The sequence below is a fragment of the Bombus huntii genome, chromosome 7 (genome assembly GCF_024542735.1).
Source record: "Bombus huntii isolate Logan2020A chromosome 7, iyBomHunt1.1, whole genome shotgun sequence".
NCBI classification, from domain to species: Eukaryota; Metazoa; Arthropoda; class Insecta; order Hymenoptera; family Apidae; genus Bombus; species Bombus huntii.
Window position 1 is genome coordinate 4,140,422 of NC_066244.1, and position 18,546 is coordinate 4,158,967.

The 18,546-nt window shown below is 28.3% G+C and overlaps 5 protein-coding genes across 21 annotated transcripts; 3 read left to right on the top strand and 2 right to left on the bottom strand.

Moving 5' to 3' along the window:
• Nucleotides 1-117: 117 nt before the first annotated feature.
• Nucleotides 118-2,941, bottom strand: LOC126867848 (nuclear cap-binding protein subunit 2). 5 transcript variants are annotated; one of them, XM_050622858.1, is made up of 5 exons: nt 2,793-2,941; nt 1,819-2,033; nt 1,545-1,598; nt 493-813; nt 118-406 (listed from the first exon to the last, which is right to left on the bottom strand). In XM_050622858.1, exons 2-5 carry the CDS (start codon nt 1,891-1,893, stop codon nt 302-304), a joined length of 555 nt encoding a protein of 184 aa, XP_050478815.1. In that variant the 5' UTR covers nt 1,894-2,033; nt 2,793-2,941; the 3' UTR covers nt 118-301. The 5 variants fall into 5 exon arrangements, with proteins under 5 accessions (XP_050478815.1, XP_050478817.1, XP_050478816.1 ...); XM_050622860.1 differs by having other exon boundaries at nt 1,566-1,598; nt 2,793-2,843; XM_050622859.1 differs by lacking the exon at nt 2,793-2,941 and adding an exon at nt 2,313-2,454.
• Nucleotides 2,565-4,355, top strand: LOC126867841 (uncharacterized). The gene is made up of 2 exons (XM_050622829.1): nt 2,565-3,287; nt 3,363-4,355. Exons 1-2 carry the CDS (start codon nt 2,570-2,572, stop codon nt 3,752-3,754), a joined length of 1,110 nt encoding a protein of 369 aa, XP_050478786.1. The 5' UTR covers nt 2,565-2,569; the 3' UTR covers nt 3,755-4,355.
• A 579-nt stretch (nt 4,356-4,934) lies between these two features.
• Nucleotides 4,935-7,161, top strand: LOC126867846 (small nuclear ribonucleoprotein-associated protein B). 2 transcript variants are annotated; one of them, XM_050622845.1, is made up of 3 exons: nt 4,935-5,260; nt 5,988-6,522; nt 6,661-7,161. In XM_050622845.1, exons 1-3 carry the CDS (start codon nt 5,258-5,260, stop codon nt 6,774-6,776), a joined length of 654 nt encoding a protein of 217 aa, XP_050478802.1. In that variant the 5' UTR covers nt 4,935-5,257; the 3' UTR covers nt 6,777-7,161. The 2 variants fall into 2 exon arrangements, with proteins under 2 accessions (XP_050478802.1, XP_050478800.1); XM_050622843.1 differs by lacking the exon at nt 4,935-5,260 and adding an exon at nt 5,317-5,795.
• On the bottom strand, nt 7,162-15,244 carry LOC126867839 (BRCA2-interacting transcriptional repressor EMSY). 10 transcript variants are annotated; one of them, XR_007690432.1, is made up of 15 exons: nt 15,043-15,244; nt 14,065-14,239; nt 13,627-13,805; nt 13,352-13,461; nt 13,148-13,273; nt 12,880-13,045; nt 12,553-12,798; nt 12,333-12,473; nt 12,118-12,254; nt 10,961-11,092; nt 10,702-10,875; nt 9,482-9,714; nt 8,956-9,074; nt 7,919-7,948; nt 7,162-7,844 (listed from the first exon to the last, which is right to left on the bottom strand). XR_007690432.1 is itself a non-coding variant. In XM_050622824.1 (13 exons), the coding sequence occupies exons 1-13, from the start codon at nt 15,104-15,106 to the stop codon at nt 7,751-7,753; spliced, it is 1,944 nt and encodes a 647-aa protein (XP_050478781.1). In that variant the 5' UTR covers nt 15,107-15,244; the 3' UTR covers nt 7,162-7,750. The 10 variants fall into 10 exon arrangements, 6 of the variants coding, with proteins under 6 accessions (XP_050478781.1, XP_050478780.1, XP_050478783.1 ...); XR_007690431.1 differs by lacking the exon at nt 7,919-7,948; XR_007690430.1 differs by having other exon boundaries at nt 7,162-7,948.
• Nucleotides 15,245-15,289: 45 nt separating this feature from the next.
• On the top strand, nt 15,290-18,481 carry LOC126867843 (mediator of RNA polymerase II transcription subunit 4). Of its 3 annotated transcripts, none has more exons than XM_050622839.1 (5): nt 15,290-17,218; nt 17,361-17,478; nt 17,573-17,979; nt 18,049-18,168; nt 18,267-18,481. In XM_050622839.1, the coding sequence occupies exons 2-5, from the start codon at nt 17,408-17,410 to the stop codon at nt 18,434-18,436; spliced, it is 768 nt and encodes a 255-aa protein (XP_050478796.1). In that variant the 5' UTR covers nt 15,290-17,218; nt 17,361-17,407; the 3' UTR covers nt 18,437-18,481. The 3 variants fall into 3 exon arrangements, with proteins under 3 accessions (XP_050478796.1, XP_050478797.1, XP_050478795.1); XM_050622840.1 differs by having other exon boundaries at nt 15,290-16,497; nt 16,562-17,478; XM_050622838.1 differs by having other exon boundaries at nt 15,290-15,475; nt 15,552-17,478.
• The last annotated feature ends 65 nt before the right edge of the window (nt 18,482-18,546 follow it).

The window sequence follows — 18,546 nt, forward strand, 5'->3', positions numbered from 1 at the left end:
ATGAAATGAAAATGAGTTTTTTTTTTTGTGGACTATTTCTTATTAAAACATCCTTTTTTCTTTATCATCTAACGGTAACAAATTGGAATAGAAATAAAATTTCCACTATATTACGTATAATTTTTAAAAAATAATTTTTACTTATGTTTCATAGTTGTTCTTATTTACTATGTATGTACATTTGTTATAGTTACTATTTTATATATCATGTTATTTATCCTTAAATGCGATTAATTAAATACTAATAATTTTCTTATACATACAAAATTTAAAATTAAGAAGCAGTCATATTCATACAATTTTAACGTCCAAAAGCTCCATCAGAAAGTGGAGTTACTTTTTGTTGTATTATTTTACCATAGCCTCCTCTTCCACTATCAAAGTCTGATCTGTATTCATCTCTTACCTATAATAATATAATTTATTATATTGATAAATTTTAATGCGCTATAATTCTATAATTATATTATTATAGAAAATAAAGGTACACACTTGTCCTCCAGTTTTGCCTCTTCCATATTGCCTGCCTTCAATAAAACCAGCATCCCAATCTGTTCTAATAATTCTATCATCTAAGCGAGTACCATTAATATATCGCATGCAGTTTTCGGCGTCAGCCCTTTGATAATACTCAACGAAACAAAAACCACAAGGTGTTTTTTTATATTTATCCAATCCCATGATAATTCTTCTAATATCACCACATTTTGAAAATAGTTCATATATTTGTTCCTCTGTAGTATAAAACGATAAATTTCCAACATATAAAGTTGTCGAAATTCTTAAGAGCCTATCCTGCTCAGCTCTTGAACCCTGCAAACATAAATTATTATTAAAGAGAAATTAATACTAATAAATCGTTTATTGTTATTATGATCACAATTAACATTTTTGCTATTGCTTTATGTAATTTTTGTGCCTAATATTACTATTATTATATAAATGTTCTAGGGGAAAATCAAATAACTTTACCATTATGTTAGGTAATTTAATCTAAATCAAAAGGGTCATACATACTATGGGTCTAGATTCATATGTTTTTGAGATAATCATTGCTTACTTTACTCAAGTAGCACACAAAATGGGAGTTGAAAGTAAATAACAGACTGTTTAACACATTCTATGTAGAAGAATTTCTATGATTCCTACATTCTATATCGAAAAAAATTGGAAACAATTTTATCACTTTGGTTTGAAAAATATCGAAAGAAATATAACGTTGACACATGTACTGATATCATTACAGAAGTGTTTCCTTCTCCTTGATACTCAATGTAATTCTATATTTCAAATTGTTCATTTCAATTCAGCGATTTAATTTCTATTTACAATGCCTCTTATATTTTTAAATGTAAACTATGCAGATATCTAGATTTTGTTCACTTTGAACTCCTTCTTTAACATATACAAGGTAAAAAAGAAAGAAACAGTAAGAAATACATAAAAAATAAAAAACTATTGCTCTATTCCAATTACGTATATGTGGAGTCTATTTTTTCAAATAAATCAAAATCCAGTAGAGCAGGATCCATAGTGTGTATGACCTTTTTGATTTCCAAACATACTGATGAAGTTATTCCATTTCCTCTTGGGACACCCTGTATGGCAAAATAGATGTAAAGCATTACAATTTGAAATAAATAATATTATAAATATAAGATACTATAGTAATCAATGACAAGAAATACAAATATTATAGTGAATAATTAAAGAATAAACGAATTTAAATCTCATGTAGTTTATATCTTGTGGTATTAAAATTTTCTCTTTATGAAATATTAAAATTAAAATATTTGAAGAATATGTTATAAAACTAACCTTAAAATGTTGATCGCGATATGAACTTAATTCAACGGAAGGCGAAGTTGATGGATTTAATTTTATTGTGGCCATTTTAAATTGTTATGAAACTATTTTCCTTAGTAATCTTATCACACTTAGAAATGTGAAGGCACGTAATCTCTCGACATTCAATTTTATTTAACCACACAAGACATCATTAAACAGTCTCGAAGCAACAAAACTGTCGCCATCTATCCCCATGTAAATAATTCAATATATCGAAAATTATTTGATATTTTAAATTGTCTAATTAAAATTTAACATTAATGTTTTCAATATAATTCATAGTATCTTTACATAGGAAGCAAATCATAACAATTTCATAATCAAAAACTAAATTTATAAGCGCATTTATATATGTTTTAAAAAAGTAAATGTATTTAGTAAAAGAGATACAAGTCAAAACTAAGTTTGGTATCATTAAATTTTGATTGCAAATTTATGATCATGTAAATATAAAATATGCATACCAATTTACAAATTCTACTAAATAATGTTTTTTGATAAACCATAATATGGTGCTAACCCTTTGTTAAGTCAAATATTTGTGACATAAATACCATGATTATGGCTTTCACATATCGCGAAAGCACACACGAAGAATTATGAATTACAAATTTCCCTGAATAAACTCGATTGAATTACAAAAATTAAAATATATTAAAGAACGATAAATATATTTTTTTAAATATTTGAATTTTTTGGAAAATATTTACACGATTTTGAAATGAGTGGTAAATTACAAGCTTCTGCTAGTTCACATGAAATTGCAGTTTCTAGTTCATCAAAGGCCAGTGCTATTTCTAATCCTAAAGCTAACAATAAATGCTTTGAATTGTTCTTAAGTTGCTTTAGAATTAATTCCAAAAAGGAGTCCTTAGAAGACATTGTAAATAGTAATGCCAAAGAATATGATTATATTGTTGAGAAACTTATAGTAAAACGCGTACCTTTCATTTTCTTTTCTATGTCAGAGAACGCTTTAAAGAACAAAATTAATCCTGAAAGTAAAAGTAATTCTATTAAAGATGGCCTGCAATTGCAAACAAGATCAAATAGTACACATTCAGCTGTGTCAGAAACCCAATCGTTATTATATTATTCTAATAGATTTGATCCAAATATGATATCCTTACAAACTTCTAATAAATGTTTATACTTTGATAAAAATACATTTACGTTGAATGAGAGAAATAAAAAACATACATTATCCAATGATTACCATACTAGAATAACTGAATTGATGAATACTATGAGTAGTTTACATCCAGATTTGAAAGAACATGAAAGACCACCAAAAGATTGTTGTCCTTTAAATATGCCAAAAAACAAAAGTGTTATGTCTGCAAAAATGTCTCTTAAGGGATTAAGAAATAACATACCTCAGGAGCAAGAGATATTTAAATCACAATCTTTTATTCAAGAAGCATTTCTAAAGAAAAAAGGTTTGTAGTTTCTTTTAATAACTTTGAAAAACTTAATAAATTTATTTATTTTATTTAAATTTTGTATTCTTTCAGAGTTTAGGAATGTAGATGAAATTAAATCAAAAAATGATCAAAAAATTTATAGTTTGAATCAAATGGAATATATAAATTTGGATAATCTTCAAGCTAATTCTTCTAAAATTAAAAAGTCTAGTATCCAATCTGTTCATAAAGTTTCTTGTAACTCAGCAAATTTTGTGCAACCAATTATTGATATGAATCAAATGAATATAGAAAACAAAACAAATAATAGACGATTGCAATATAATCACCAATCTTCGATAAAGCAATCTAAAACATTATCTGAGAACATTGTAAACACTGATCCTTCAAGTACAGTATTAAGGTGGAATATCATTATAAAGCATTGTAAATCAAAAACATATTCTTCCAAAAAAATGAGAAAATATTTCAATATAAGCTAGCAGATTCAAATATGTGTACAATAAAATCAAAATTAATTTTTTGGTGTGATCAAACAATAAATCCAGCAACATTTTTAATTTTTTATGTATATTATATAATGAAAATTGATGTTTTCTTTAAAACAATATCAAAAATATAATAAATTAAAATCTGATAAAAATAAATATTTTCTAATAAATATCTTTAAAAACTATACATTGTTTTTAAGTTTTATATGAATTTAATGCTTTCTTTTTAGTTTTAATAAATTTCATATTTAAGTTGCATGATTCATTTTAAATTACATTACTACAATTACAAAACTATGTCATTAATTATCATATATGTAAGTTTAAAGCAATTTTCAATGCTGCCATAAAGTATGTATTAATCAGTATGCAGTGTATGTGCATGTGCGCGTGCGTGTGTGTGGATGTGTATAAAAAACACATAAATAGTTACTCCAAATATGTTTAATTTTTCAAAATAGTAGGATATTTAATCCAAATTTTTAGATTTATAAATCGATATAAACTTCATAGATAAATAAATTTATAGAACAACTAAAGATTTGGAAAGTAAAATAAGATAAATATAAAAGTTCATAATTGTTTATTGTAATATTAATATTTATTATGTATACATTATTTATTGTAACATCATAGCTTTATTGGTAAATAAAAATATTTTTCATATTTTTTGATATTTTAATTTTAATATTTTGTTTAATAATAGCAGTATTTTGTAGAGATTCAGTTAATAATTGGAATTGCAATTATATAAAATATGTTTTTTCAAAATAGAACATAATTATACATAGACAATAAAAAACAATAAATATATTTTTAACTTCATTAAAAAATAATTTTTCTAATTTTTAAAAATATAAATAAAACCTAACCAAATGCTTCTTATCTTTGTACAGTTCTTGTGAATTGTATCTGATTATATGTTACATTATTTTTTATTACATATACTTATCTTCCAAAGTGATTTTAAATATATGTGTTATGAAAGAAGAAATTTCCTCTCTGATGTTATCTCTACCTTGTTCACGATCATATAAACTGATCTCGGTACTCCCTAGGGAAATTTGTTCGAAAATTGAATCGTGACTGGTTGGGAGAAATCAACATGGAAGACAACAAAATTTGCGTCCTTGTGAAACAAACAGAGATGAGTAGAGTGTCTCTGTCTCTGTCTGAGACATTCATAGCATGTCACGCATGGGCAGAATGAGAATCTTCCATGTTGATTTTTCGCAACTAATCAGGACTCAATTTTTGGATAGTTTTCTTGTTTCGATTTATGAGTATAGAAACCTACTTATATGATCATACATTAAACGCATTAAACTCTACGATAGCATCATCTGCTTATATAAAAAGGTTATGTTGTTAGAATAAACAACTTCACCTGATGTAACCGGATAGTAGCCGGCTAACATAGGTACATAGTTATAAAATAGCTAAAAGACGATAATTTGTTCCTAATTTTGTTTGGTGTTGATAAAGGCAGACAAAATGGTAAGTGAAAGAAAGATAAACTTTTCCTCCGGGTACCCAATTTTTTCAACCCGGAGGGGATCAAAAATTATTGACTTTTTTGCAATCATATAGTTTTCGACGTGTAGAATTCGAAAATACAAGTTTTATGGCGAAGAATCCACCGGTTCAAGAGTTATAACAATATAAAACTGAGCAGTTTTTAAATATCTTACACGTTACTTTAATGCCATATTGCTTTTATCCATCATCTGATTGGTCCGCACAGATGAACTGAACTTCGCCGAAAAGTTTGTATACTAAGCATAGCCGGCCGCCTTACGGTGGCCGGAGAGTAAAGGATATTTCAAAGTAATCCCTAACTTAACCCAATATTCACGATTCAATATTCAAGATTCCTAAAGTTAAAACTGGCATCATTAAACTCTATTCGATAAGTACTTTCAGTAAATATAGGACTCGACCAAAAAAATTGGATACCCAGTGAAAAATAATAAATATATATACCTTTTAAAAGTGTTTGAAAATAGTGGTAACATAACCTTATCACATTATGGTAAATGTTAAACAAAAAGAAATCATAAATATTTTTTTTATAAATTATTTTTATGAGTAATTAAAATATTGCAATATAAAGGAAAATATGATTTTTTAAAGTTGTATATTTTTTAAGTCGGATATTTTCGTTAAAACTGAGTATTCGCCTTGTACATATTTAACTGTAAAAGTTAAAATATTTTTTTTTCAGACGATTGGTAAAAATAATAAGATGCTGCAGCATATCAATTACAGAGTCAGAATTATTTTGCAAGACTCAAGGACATTCATAGGCACATTTAAAGCCTTCGATAAACATATGAACCTTATACTTGGTGATTGTGAAGAGTTTCGTAAGATTAAACCAAAAAATACAAAGCAACCTGAGAGAGAAGATAAACGGGTATTGGGCTTTGTACTCTTAAGAGGAGAAAACATTGTTTCTCTGACTGTGGAAGGTCCTCCACCTCCAGAAGAAGGATTACCCAGAGTACCAATCCCTGGGGCAGCACCTGGACCTGGAATGGGTCGTGCTGCGGGGCGTGGCATGCCTGCTAATGTTGCTGGAGTACCTGCTGGTTTACAAGGTCCTGTTAGAGGTGTCGGAGGTCCTTCACAACAAATAATGACACCAGGAGGTAGAGGTCAAGTTTCTGCTCCACCGCAGATGCATCCAGGTGGTCCTCCACGTATGCCAGTTGGAGGTCCTCCACCTGGAATGATGGGTCCACCACCAGGCATGATGGGTGGGTGATATTTTACAGATTTTAGTTGTCTTCTTTTAAACTGTTAGTAGAGATTCGCAACAACTTTATGAAATCTAAGAGTTGTTTTGATTTTAAATTATTAGTGTTAAAGTTTGAAATTTGGTTGCTTGGTTATAGGAATGCCACCAGGAATGCCACCCATGGGACGTGGAGGTCCACCAATGGGACCACCAGGAATGAGAGGTCCACCTCCAGGTATGATGCGTGGTGGACCACCCCCTCGTCCATATTAGTACTTTTTAACATAATACAATATTGTAACTGGTGATAATAAAGGTCTCTTTTATAATGTTAATATCTTTTCCATTCATGTAACTTTGATTACCAGTTATAAAGAACTTATGTAAGATAAAGATAAGTATTTTGTATAAATCTGAATACATACTTCTCAGATATTTTAATAGAAAAAAAAATGCGTAATTGTAAAATTGAAGTATATGTACTCAAAAATTAATTGAAAAAAAAAAAGAAAAAATTATATAAGAAATATTAAAATAGTGATACAAGCATACATGTAACAGACAATAAAATGAGAGACGAATATTGTATGGTTTTTTAATTAATAGTTTAATTTTTATGAAATAACAAATCACGGATAATAAAGGCATGAAAAGCTGATTCTCTATATAAATTTTTATTACACACTTCAACCATTCCATCAAAAAGCCAGTTGATAATAAATTAGAAATACTATCTAAATATTAAAATTTCCCAATTAAAAACAGATTATTAACTGAATTAAAACTTATAAAAGTGTATTCTTTATTTTTTTGCACAGATTTAATACTTTCAATACCAATATTAGTCTTGGAATAGCCGAGTTCTAAAGTTACATATATGTATATATACAACAACATTAAATGAACATTTTGATTTTTTGAAAGACAAGATACAGTTCTGTGCCTTGTCTGTACTTATCTGTATATAAATTGTTCATCATTTAGAACTGTATCATCATATTTCCTTTTTTGAATTAAATGAAAGCTTTTCTTATTTTTAACAAAGTCTATATACATGTTTATCAATATTTTAAATTTCTATTTCTATGTATTAGGTTAACTTAGAGTCCTAAAATCAGAATCAATAGAACCGTTTTGGAGTTCATAAGAAACAACTATGATTTATATGTATATATATGTATATAAAGTTTGATTATCATTCTATGTACTTGGCTCTTGAAAGATTCTGTTTATATCTTACATATACATTATTTTAATGATACAAAGCGTGAGCAAGTGTCAGAATTATAAATTTCTCTATTTAACATATATATATATAATTGCGATGCGTATTCGATTTGGCTGCAACAATAAAAAATATGCAATATCAGTTTCCATGGTCACACAGATTTTACGTTAAATAAGATACTACTAACATCTTCTAAGAATCCGAATACCTTGGGCAGCTTCGGTAAGAAATTACATTAACAATTGTAAAATTAGACTTTACGTAAATAGTACCTTAAAATGCGAGTCAGGTGCAATACTAAGTACGAATGGAATTTTCTATAGATAGATTTTTCTCTTTCAAAATATACAATTTATGTTATGTTAAATGATGTTAAAGGACTTGTTTCTGAAATCATATTGTTTTCCATTTTCGTAATTTTTAATATGGAATGGCATAACATGATCTAATGAATGTATTTTTTATTTATACAGAACTTAAGTTTAACAGTACGGATATGAAAACTTGCATTGTTTGATATATTTAATATAATTTGTTATTTTGTGTACAAAATTTGTTACGACACAAAAAGTATTATTTTTAGATCCAATAAAGTACGATTATCATTAGTAGGTTTCTTTTCTATTAAATGTTTAATTGCCAGTGACTTACAAATTTGGCACATACCAAATGTAAATTAATTATACTGTATTATAGGTATCTGAAGAATTGTACTGTTCTTCATGTTTCATACAAACATTAATTGTATAAATTAACTCTCCGACAAAAGGCTTATTTCTTTAAAAAGATTAAAATTTCGTTAAATGTTAAATGCACAGGAATATATATATATATATATATATATATATTCCTCTTTTTCATATTTATTTAGTACTCTTTCTTGTTAAAATTTTTTTACTTTAATAATGCACATTAGAAACATTTTTTTTAAATTATATAATTTTATATCAAGTATTAAATATTTTTAAAATAGTTGCAATTCTACTTATCATGTTTTATCATCATGTTTATTTAAAGACAATGTGCATTAAATAAGTATGGAAAATTATGAAATACTATTCATGAGATCAGATACAAAAACTTGGGATTTAGAAAATGATTTAAGCAATGTAATAAATCATTTAAATCATAAAAAAAATATACAAACGACACTTCGTAATCTTGTACAAAAGTAAAATTAATACTAAAACATGAAAGCCATCAAATAGGATTTCATCAATTTACCTTATGTATTTATATTGTAGTTTGAATTTGAAAATATTTGTTTACTTTTTGAATGTTCAGAGGATCCATATATAATTCGTTAAATAAAAATTTGCATTTGCATATATATCTTTACTTTCCTTAAATAGAAAAATATGAATTAATCGTAGCAGAAACGATAAAAAATATGGAATACGCTTCATAAAATAGGTTTAAAAAATTAAAAGTTTTATAGTACAAAATAAAATAATTTTCTTCTTTTCTTTTTTAAATCACCAATAGCAAAATATTTTAATTTGTTATGCATGCGCTTAATTTTATTCATTTATGTCATGAAAAGTTTGTAAATAGTGTTTAATTTGACTCAAGAAGCGTATATTTTTGGGTATATTTCAATCTGCAAAATATTTTGCACATAAAACATATTATTAATTTACAATGAACAATTTACAAAAATTTTTAAAGTAATTATAAAGTTAGTTGTCGGTATTACATGCGCTTTTTAACACAACAATTTCGTAGTACATTTCGATAGTTTCAAACTGACCTGTGTTTCTCATCTTTAACAGTAGCAATTACAGCATCGGTTTTTAAAACTAGCTCTTTATCCTGTACATGTAAATCACTGTTACTTGGTTCCTTTGAAAGAAGAGCATTAGTATTTTGTATCACAGTCTTAGATTCAGAGGTAAGAACATGAGATGATTCAAGAAGATGAGAGAGTGCTTTATTTTTTTCCAAAACATCCTGCCGAAGATTGAACATAATAGTATTACCAGACTGAAAAAAATTTTTTTTAATTTATACTTTTATCATTTTGCAAAAGTATCATACTACTTATAGAAGGTATAGACATGTTGATGGTACAATTGGTTATGCATTCTGTGCAAGTATAAAATAAAATCTTTTATTCTAGATATTATTTTCTAAAAATTATTAAATATTACATGAGAGATCGATTTCTAACTACATTAATGATTTATTAAATTCTTCAAGAAAAAAATTATTATAAATGGTTTATTACCAGATGCAATTTGTAACTACTAAATAATAAATCTATGAACTCTGGTCAACGACTTTTTTGTCTTTTATTTTTGTGTTTGTTATAAAATGTTAAATAATTTTTTAATGTCATTTGTGAGTGCGATTTTTAATGTGATAATTATAATTATGCATTATAATGATAATTATAATATGTAAAATCCAAGGAAAATGTTTCGTTAAGTATATGTAAACTTGATTATTGCTCAAAAATTGATATTTTTAAACATTTACTAAAACGAGAACTATACTATATACTATATTTTCAATTTATTTTTTTTATAGAAAATCATTCCATATTTGTTCATGTCATCTTTATGGTGACATTCTATGCATCAATCATAGGATAGATGTATAATTAATAAATTGTCATTTGTTCCAGAAAACGTGTAAACATTAATGAAAGTAAGTAAATATACAGTGGAACTTCGTTTATATGAACGAAATTTTAATAGTGCCTGGTTATCTGAACTTTAGCTGAGTTCCTATTGGCTGAAGTACATAAACAGCAGGGGCGCGCATTATGTGACACACTCTCATTCTTCGCAATCGATACAAGTTTGCAACATTATTATATATTTAAGAGCAATTGTTTCGAGTTCTTATTAATTAAACGAAAAACAACAATAGATAATGTCTTGCCCTTAGACAAATTCATGTAAACGAAGTTCTAGTGTACATATTATACTTATAGGTTTGTAAATAATAAAAATATGTAATTATTACCTTTACATTAGATGTTATAGATTCAGTATGAGATGAGTTTGTTGTGGATAGCATAGTTAGACCTTGATCTCCATTATTCAATGTAACATGGCGCTGAACCACATTAATAGGAGCATTGTGTTGACTCGTGACACACAAACTTTTTCCACCCATTATTACTTTCCCTAATACTTCCTATAATATATAAATTATATAGTGTGTTTACATTTAGAATAAAATGCACGATAATTATTACTCTACAGATAAACTATTACTATACCTTGCCTGCTTGAGAGAGAGTAACACCTTTGGTTTGACCCTTTTGTATAACAATCACGTTTGTTTTAGATCCTAATTTTGTATCAGGGTGGTGAGATATATTTACAGTTTTATTAGAATTTAGTGTAACACCCTAGAACATTATATATTTGTCATATATTTTTGTATCCAATTTTTAAATCTAATTTACATTATATCTTTATATTTAATTTTAATATCTTTATAATCCATTTCATTGTATAGGGTGTTTGAGAAGGATTTGTCATATATGTCATCACAACAGTGATATTCTATACTTACGAATCGGCGAAGATCTGTAAAAAAGAATTGCCGCAAAATTGACCTTGATCAGAAAATTGATTTTGATCAAATTTTCAAACGAGTGTAATCATTTTTCTTTTTTTTTTGCTCCTTTCGCCAATGAACGCGAGATTGAGCGAACTGCTTTCCGATGTTTAGTAGTATGACGTAATGCTATTTTTTGATGATCTAATCATACGAAATCGCATCGATCTGGAATCTTTCGTGCACGTAGTGATCTTCCATTATTTTTCGCTGAATTACACTATATTTCGTCAATAGCACGCAATGTAGATAATAAAAACAGACTGACGCCTCACTGACTTTGAAATCGCAGAGCGTGCACTCGTATTTCGTACAAATATTGGGAAGAGAAAGAAAGAAAGGAAAGAAGACGCAAACTCATTGCTACAGGGGTATCTATGCGTGAAAGCAATCTGTTAAAGATAACAACTAGCTATTTATGTCGTGTATCCTCCAAATATAAAGAAAGAAAGAAAAAAAGAAAGAAAGAAAGAAAGGTATGAGATAAATAATAGTGTATCCGGGATATCTACTAGGGTACATATAATAATAATTGTTATATAAAATAATATATAGGCAGATTATAAATAAAGTGAGTTTGAAAATTAACAAAACTTTAGTATTTCCAATTTGTTCCTTTGGGACTTTTTATCATTACAATGAGTAGAATTAGCCTTGAATTTCTCGGTAAACATCAATTTTGTGGCAATTTTTCTGTATAGATCTCCATCGATCCAGAGGTGTAATAAGTGCAGAGAAGTAGTACAACGCTGTGGTGATCGCGAAAGATCATTTTCGAACACCCTGTAACACTTATCTTTAAAATCATACCACCTTGGCAGTGGTTTGATTGTTGAGCGTTGAAGATAATTTTTTACAAGTTAATGTTGTTATTTGCTTAGCTTGAGGTGGCCCTGGTCCATTAGATACTGTTGTAACAGGACAAACAGCCATCAGTCGATGTGAATTACCTAATGATGATCGTAAAAAAATGAATTAAATTATTGTAATTTCTGAATTCGACCATGATTAATTTTGATAATACTTGCTGGAGGTAATAGTTTTAGGTATTGGAGGTTTTATGTTAGAATGTATTACTGGCACAATGCACTTTGTGCTGCTTGTAACTGAATTTGAATTTTCTGAACTTGATGGTTTTTGTAAAGTGTGAGATATGGATACTTTTGAACCTGAAGTAGTATCAAAAATTAATCCAATTAGGCTCAATTAAACAATGTATTGTATATTCTCAGATAAATGTATCCATACTTAAACTATCTTGTGTAGATACATCTTGAACATCAGGCTGAAATTTATTTCCTGTTGTACATGACACATTACCGGACACCAGAATTGCAGATCCGATTTTTGTATTAAGCTTATTTTGCGTTGTAATTACTCTTCCTTTAGCTTTTGTAATATTTGTACCTACTGGGATTACTGTATTCACAAAATTACCAGGTGGAATTACTGAATGGTTACTGGCACTTTCTTGTACTACTGATTCCTTAGATTCTGAATTTGACATAATGAATTAAAAAAAAATTGTATATCACTTAACCATACCATCAATACACTATAATTAAGGGCAATCACCTGTAATATTTTCTCCACAATTAATATTTAATGGTATTATAGTGACATTTTGATGCTGTAACGAATTTGTAGATATTCGTGACAAATGAATAGTATTTTCTAGCGATCCTTTATCAGCAGTACCATGATTAAAAGTTCCTATTGAACTTGAAGATACTACCAGAACCTACATTATATATATAATTATTAAATAGTTTAAAAAAGTTATTTTCAATTGTATTATTTTATTTTCTCTCTGTTTCTTTTTCTTTTTTCTTTTTTTAATTACCTTGTTTGGAGGTGCTGGTGAGAGAGGAGAAGAGGCTTTACGTTTCTCAGGTATAATACATTTTTCACTGCTATCAGAGGTATTGCTGTGATTATTAACTTCTTTATTCCTATCTGATTCAGTGACCTGTAATATATTATGTGTAATAATTAAAACAAAATTTGAATATTTTTATAATATAAATAATCATATAATTTAAATTACCTCAGTTAGAACATTTTCATCACTTAATTTATCTTCACTAGATGCAAACTCATGATTGCTAAACGAGTTTTCTTGTACTTTTACCTTCACAGGAGATTCATTTGTAATATCTATGGAAACAAATATAAAACAAGAAATGAAGTTTCTTTACATTTTGAAATGTTCAAAAATACTATTGGTTAAATCTGCTTAACTTACAGTTCTATAGCCATACATTATTTTACATAGACTAAAACCACACATTTACCAAAATAGATAATATTTTTCCTTAAAACCTTTTGCATCCTCTGCTATCTCATGAACATGAAGATTCCTTTTGTTTGCTGCTACTGTTGCAAGGGACAAGCTATTTGCTAAAGTTGTGAATGCAGATCGAGCCTTTAATCTTGGTAAAAGTGGAATAGCACGTCGTCCTTCAATAGTCCAATCAGTACCAGTATTTGGACCACTTAGCCTATATAATGACATCTTATGAAGATTCAATTGCAAAATGTTCAAACTCAACAAAATAAGTTAAATTTGAATAACAATCTTTAAAACAAAAATTGATAAGGAAACATACATTAAGAGAATTAATATGAAATTGCAAAGCAAAATCTATTTTGGGTCATTAATAGCATTCTAGAACAAAATTTTTTGGAATGATATATTATAATGAAATGTTATTTAGAGAGGAAAATCATATAATGTATCTTGTTTTAATAAATACTTACTGCTCAGCTATTGTTGCTAATTTTTCATCATTAACAGCTCTTCGTACTTCAGCACGATGTCGTTCATTAGAAATATGTAAAACTTTAGCAAGTTCTTGTAGCAATTTCTGTTTTTCACTAGTGAAAGGACCTTGAGCACGTAAGACAGACACCATATTTCCATAAGCTTCTAACTCTACATTACAAAGAAATCAACTTCAATGTATAAACATAATATATGAAGCTTAAAATAATTATATATACTTAATCAAATAATAGTATAAATATATATACACTTATACAATTATATTTTCTAATAATATAATTTTAAATAATTTGATAATTTTTTTATTCTAATTATTAAGTAATCATTTAAAATACAAGAAATATATATTTAACAGTATCTGAATTGTTTTACCCATGATATTTAGTCATAATAAAAATTTGTACAAATTTACATTACATTAGAGATACTTGCAACCAATATTTATGTTACTGATAATTATCGCACAACTTTATCTGGGAAGATTTACTTAATTATTGATTTTTTTTAGTTTACAACTTATACACGCTTAAATATACATAAAGATTTCTTTCTCTGACTTAACAGAGTACAATGAGTATGAATATAATACAATGCAATACATTATTGGTTTTACAAAACAAATTATCTTATACATACAATATATACAAAAAAAATTACAAACGTACTACAAAAAATAAGAAAACAATTTATGGGAATAGAGTTATATTTAATAAAATGTAAATACATTTTCAGAGAGTAGTAATAAATTTGAATACATTCATAAATAATAATGATAATCGCATATAGATCATTGGATTTCTATTTAATATGTTTCAAACATACAAGTTACGGGTGTTCTGATATTCAATGCTTATTTTAAAATTAAAATATGTGTTTAACGCATACAACGATAATGTTACTGTAAAAAGCTAAATATTACCGAGGCAAGAAAATTATACGAAACATAACCTTACCCAAACATCGTAAACATTTTCTGCATTCATCGCGGGTCATGGTTTCGTGTCTCATCGGCCACATGATTGCATGATTCAATCATTATAATATACACCGTAAACTGTGATAACTATTCATACACTTTTCCCACATTTTCGACGTTTCGTTGACAGTATGGTAAGTTGTAGATGAAGTTGCCGTATAATTACTTTTATTGTAACTAGTTTTTGTTGTGGTGTTGGTATCACTGCAGTAGTATTGATAGTACGTTAGTTAACTTGAATTCAGAGTACCTAACCTATATAATCTCTTAAAACTGCAGAATCAAGAAAAGATAGACATAAAAAATAATGCAAAGACTTAAGCTCCATAATTCGAATGTGCATTTTAAAGAAAGAAGATTCAAATAATTTCATTTTATATTTTTAATTTATTTCAATATACTACAATAATGTATCCTTTTAAAATTTTTATTTTCATGCATACATATCTCAGATATTTTCTTTGATAAATGTATGTGTATATGTAGGCACAGTAGTTAAAAAAAGTCTGCGTACAACTCTCTGTACCGCAACTCTAAAACAGATGTAAAAAATGTTTAAAAAGTAAAAAAATGGCGTTGTACTTGTAAAGAAATATAGAGTACATAATTAATCCTGTGCCTATCTTAGATTACAACACGTAAATTCATTCATTCAACACGAATATGATATCATGACAGAAATTCGTATCAAAAAAATCTGTGCACAAAGGTTCTCTTACATGATAATGTACGCTTAACGCTCTAACAACGATTAAATTATTAATGCTTTATTGAATAACTTCTGTCTTCTCAACATCCGGCAAACGGTTACCATAGAATTTATTAGTTTTTTAGCATTTTCTATTGATATTTTATTGCACTATTCTTACAATATTGCAATATTCTTTGAATGTTGTATACATATTATGTTTGCTTATGCCTTTATTAGTACTTTCTCGTACAAGTACCGAGTACAATCTCGCATTTTACGTTTGCAGTTTGCAGAACAAAGGACAACGAATAAAAAAGAATAATAAAGTAGAAGTCGCGAAAGGTCTTTGTTCATCACGCAAAAATTTCCTACTTTTATCAACAAGATAATTAAAAAATCTATCACATTTAGATTTTTCCGGTTTTTTCTTTTTTCAATGCTCTCGGCAAGATATTCAATGGCACACGTCTCTAAAGAGCATATTGACGTAGACAATGCTGCTAATTTATTGTCAATTTCTAATTGTATATTTTCACTTTCCGCACTAATGTTCCCTTTTTCTATTTTGTTTAATGGAACATTGTCTGATGTGGAGGTTGTAAATTGGAACAATATATCCTCTTTTAATAGAGTTGCATCAGAATCAAGTTGACAATTACTGTTATAAGGATTAGTATTCAAATTCAACATCATATTCTTCCTGATGACAAGGCGCACTACTTTTACAAAAGGATTGGCATTGTAAGCGCCATTGTTTATTCTAAGAATTAAAAATAATTTTTTTAAAACATCTGTGTTTAAGCAGGAAGTCATAAAAGATATTACATCTTCCCTTTTTAAATCATGCCAAAGCTATGCGGTGACATTTACTGATTGTCGCAATGCTAAGAAACAAGGCGGAGATTTTGATCCAGAAGGTGTCATTACAAACCAATTAGTTATATTCTCTAATTGTTGTAACAAATCAATTTTGACAGAAGAATATGAATTAAAAATGACACGCTTGTTTAGATTAGGATCATGAGCAGATCTACTATTTAAATTATTATTAGTTGGTAGTTCCTCTGACTGTCGCTAGAGACATCATTGTCAGAAAGGCATGTACGTGTGTGCATTAATGATATTAATAATACAGAACCTTAAAGTGGCTGCATTTGTAGTAGACTTCAGAGCTACTCTATACCAACTTCAAGCCAAAGAAGCACACCGCACCTACTTTAAGTTAAGAAAGCTCTCTATTTTATCAATCATATATTCATATATTCATATTCATATTTCACCATATATTCATATTTTGCTATTTGTTATTTTATCACACCTCCATATCTTTTCTAATTTGATGCAATGTAATGGATACCAGAGAACTAACAGGAAATAATCACTAATCATCAGAGCGTCGAAACGCCTTATATATTATACCGCGGTGTGGAGCTGTGATTAGGCGATCGTAGCGTCGCTCCTACTAAGTATTGTAATTTGTTTTAACACAAAAAGGAAAGAAGAATGTAAAGTTAATATGGTGTTAAACTAGTGAGGTTAATAATTCAAAGTTTAGAAAGATGTTTATGCTATAAGGATCACTTTTCGAGTAGGCAATTTTGTAGGCATCTTTCGAATCGAATGATTTCGATCATTGACAGTGTAGAACGTCATGACATCGACCAGTAAAAGTACGAAAGAGGTTCTATTGTCTATCGTCGATGACATCGAGTTGATAGCGAAGTACGATTTAAATTTGCTACAAATATTTAAAATAAACATGTTTCAATAAATTGTGTTTAATTTTGTCCTTTTATTGCCGTTTTTATTATCCTAGAGAAATGATAGAAAATACGATAGTTCAAAAACCATTGAAACTGTCAAATGAAGAACACTCTCAACTAACAGAATTGTTAATTGCTAAGGACAACGAATTGAAAGCAATTCTAAAACGAGCGGCCGAGCAAGCAAAAATTAACCTGAAAATGGAAGCTTTAAAAGCCGAAGTTGAGAGACAAGACCAAGATATTCAACAATTGCAGCGACAATTAAAAGAGGCAGAACAAATTTTAGCCACTGCAATTTATCAAGCTAAACAAAAATTACAATCCATTGCCCGCGCTAATAAGAGACCTGTACCATCTGAAGAATTAATTAAATATGCACATAGAATAAGTGCGTCAAATGCTATATGTGCTCCACTTACCTGGCAACAAGGGGACCCTAGAAGACCTTATCCTACTGGTATATTATTTATTTGTTGCATTCCTATCATTTCTTTGTAAGTCATGAAAATTATATGTATTGTTACAGATATTGAAATGAGATTAGGTTATCTTGGAAGGTTAAGTGATCTTCCTTTAAATGGTCAGATGCCAGGTACTCATCCTGGAATATCATCAGATTTGCATAGACCTGGACATCCAGTAGGTGGTACGTTTGTAGGAATTTACTTTGTGTATGTGTTTGCATATACATATACTGGTACATTTAAACTCATTTCGTTCCGAATGGAATAATGATTATTTCAGAACCACCTGTATCGCAAGCTAATCAATTTGCATGGCATTCGTCGGGTGAAATTCATATGTCTGTGAGTGGACAAGGAAGCGTTGCCATGAATACCCATAAGCAGGAAACAGAAGATGTTGAAGTTATGTCCACAGACTCTTCAAGTAGCTCATCTAGTGATTCTCAGTGAATATTGATTTTTTGTAGAGTTTGAGTAAACTGTTTTATGGATTCAGTATGATTTTAAGCAAATTGTATGCATATGAACGTCCAAACAAGTATTTTACAACGAGATACTAG

Bases quoted from the DNA above. Each gene is read 5' to 3' on its own strand.
- LOC126867848 (XM_050622858.1), bottom strand. From the start codon at position 1,893: ATGGCCACAATAAAATTAAATCCATCAACTTCGCCTTCCGTTGAATTA. The intron at 814-1,544 runs GTCATACACACT...TTATGTTTGCAG, and splicing joins TATGTTTGGAAATCAAAAAG to GGTTCAAGAGCTGAGCAGGA. The intron at 407-492 runs GTGTGTACCTTT...ATATTATTATAG, and splicing joins GAGGCAAAACTGGAGGACAA to GTAAGAGATGAATACAGATC.
- LOC126867841 (XM_050622829.1), top strand. From the start codon at position 2,570: ATGAGTGGTAAATTACAAGCTTCTGCTAGTTCACATGAAATTGCAGTT. The intron at 3,288-3,362 runs GTTTGTAGTTTC...GTATTCTTTCAG, and splicing joins AGCATTTCTAAAGAAAAAAG to AGTTTAGGAATGTAGATGAA.
- LOC126867846 (XM_050622845.1), top strand. The intron at 6,523-6,660 runs GTGGGTGATATT...GCTTGGTTATAG, and splicing joins TCCACCACCAGGCATGATGG to GAATGCCACCAGGAATGCCA.
- LOC126867839 (XM_050622823.1), bottom strand. From the start codon at position 15,106: ATGTGGCCGATGAGACACGAAACCATGACCCGCGATGAATGCAGAAAA. The intron at 12,799-12,879 runs GTGATTGCCCTT...TGTCAAATTCAG, and splicing joins TTGTGGAGAAAATATTACAG to AATCTAAGGAATCAGTAGTA. The intron at 10,876-10,960 runs GTATAGTAATAG...TATATATTATAG, and splicing joins CTCTCTCTCAAGCAGGCAAG to GAAGTATTAGGGAAAGTAAT.
- LOC126867843 (XM_050622839.1), top strand. From the start codon at position 17,408: ATGACATCGACCAGTAAAAGTACGAAAGAGGTTCTATTGTCTATCGTC. The intron at 17,479-17,572 runs GTACGATTTAAA...TTATTATCCTAG, and splicing joins GACATCGAGTTGATAGCGAA to AGAAATGATAGAAAATACGA. The intron at 17,980-18,048 runs GTATATTATTTA...GTATTGTTACAG, and splicing joins TAGAAGACCTTATCCTACTG to ATATTGAAATGAGATTAGGT.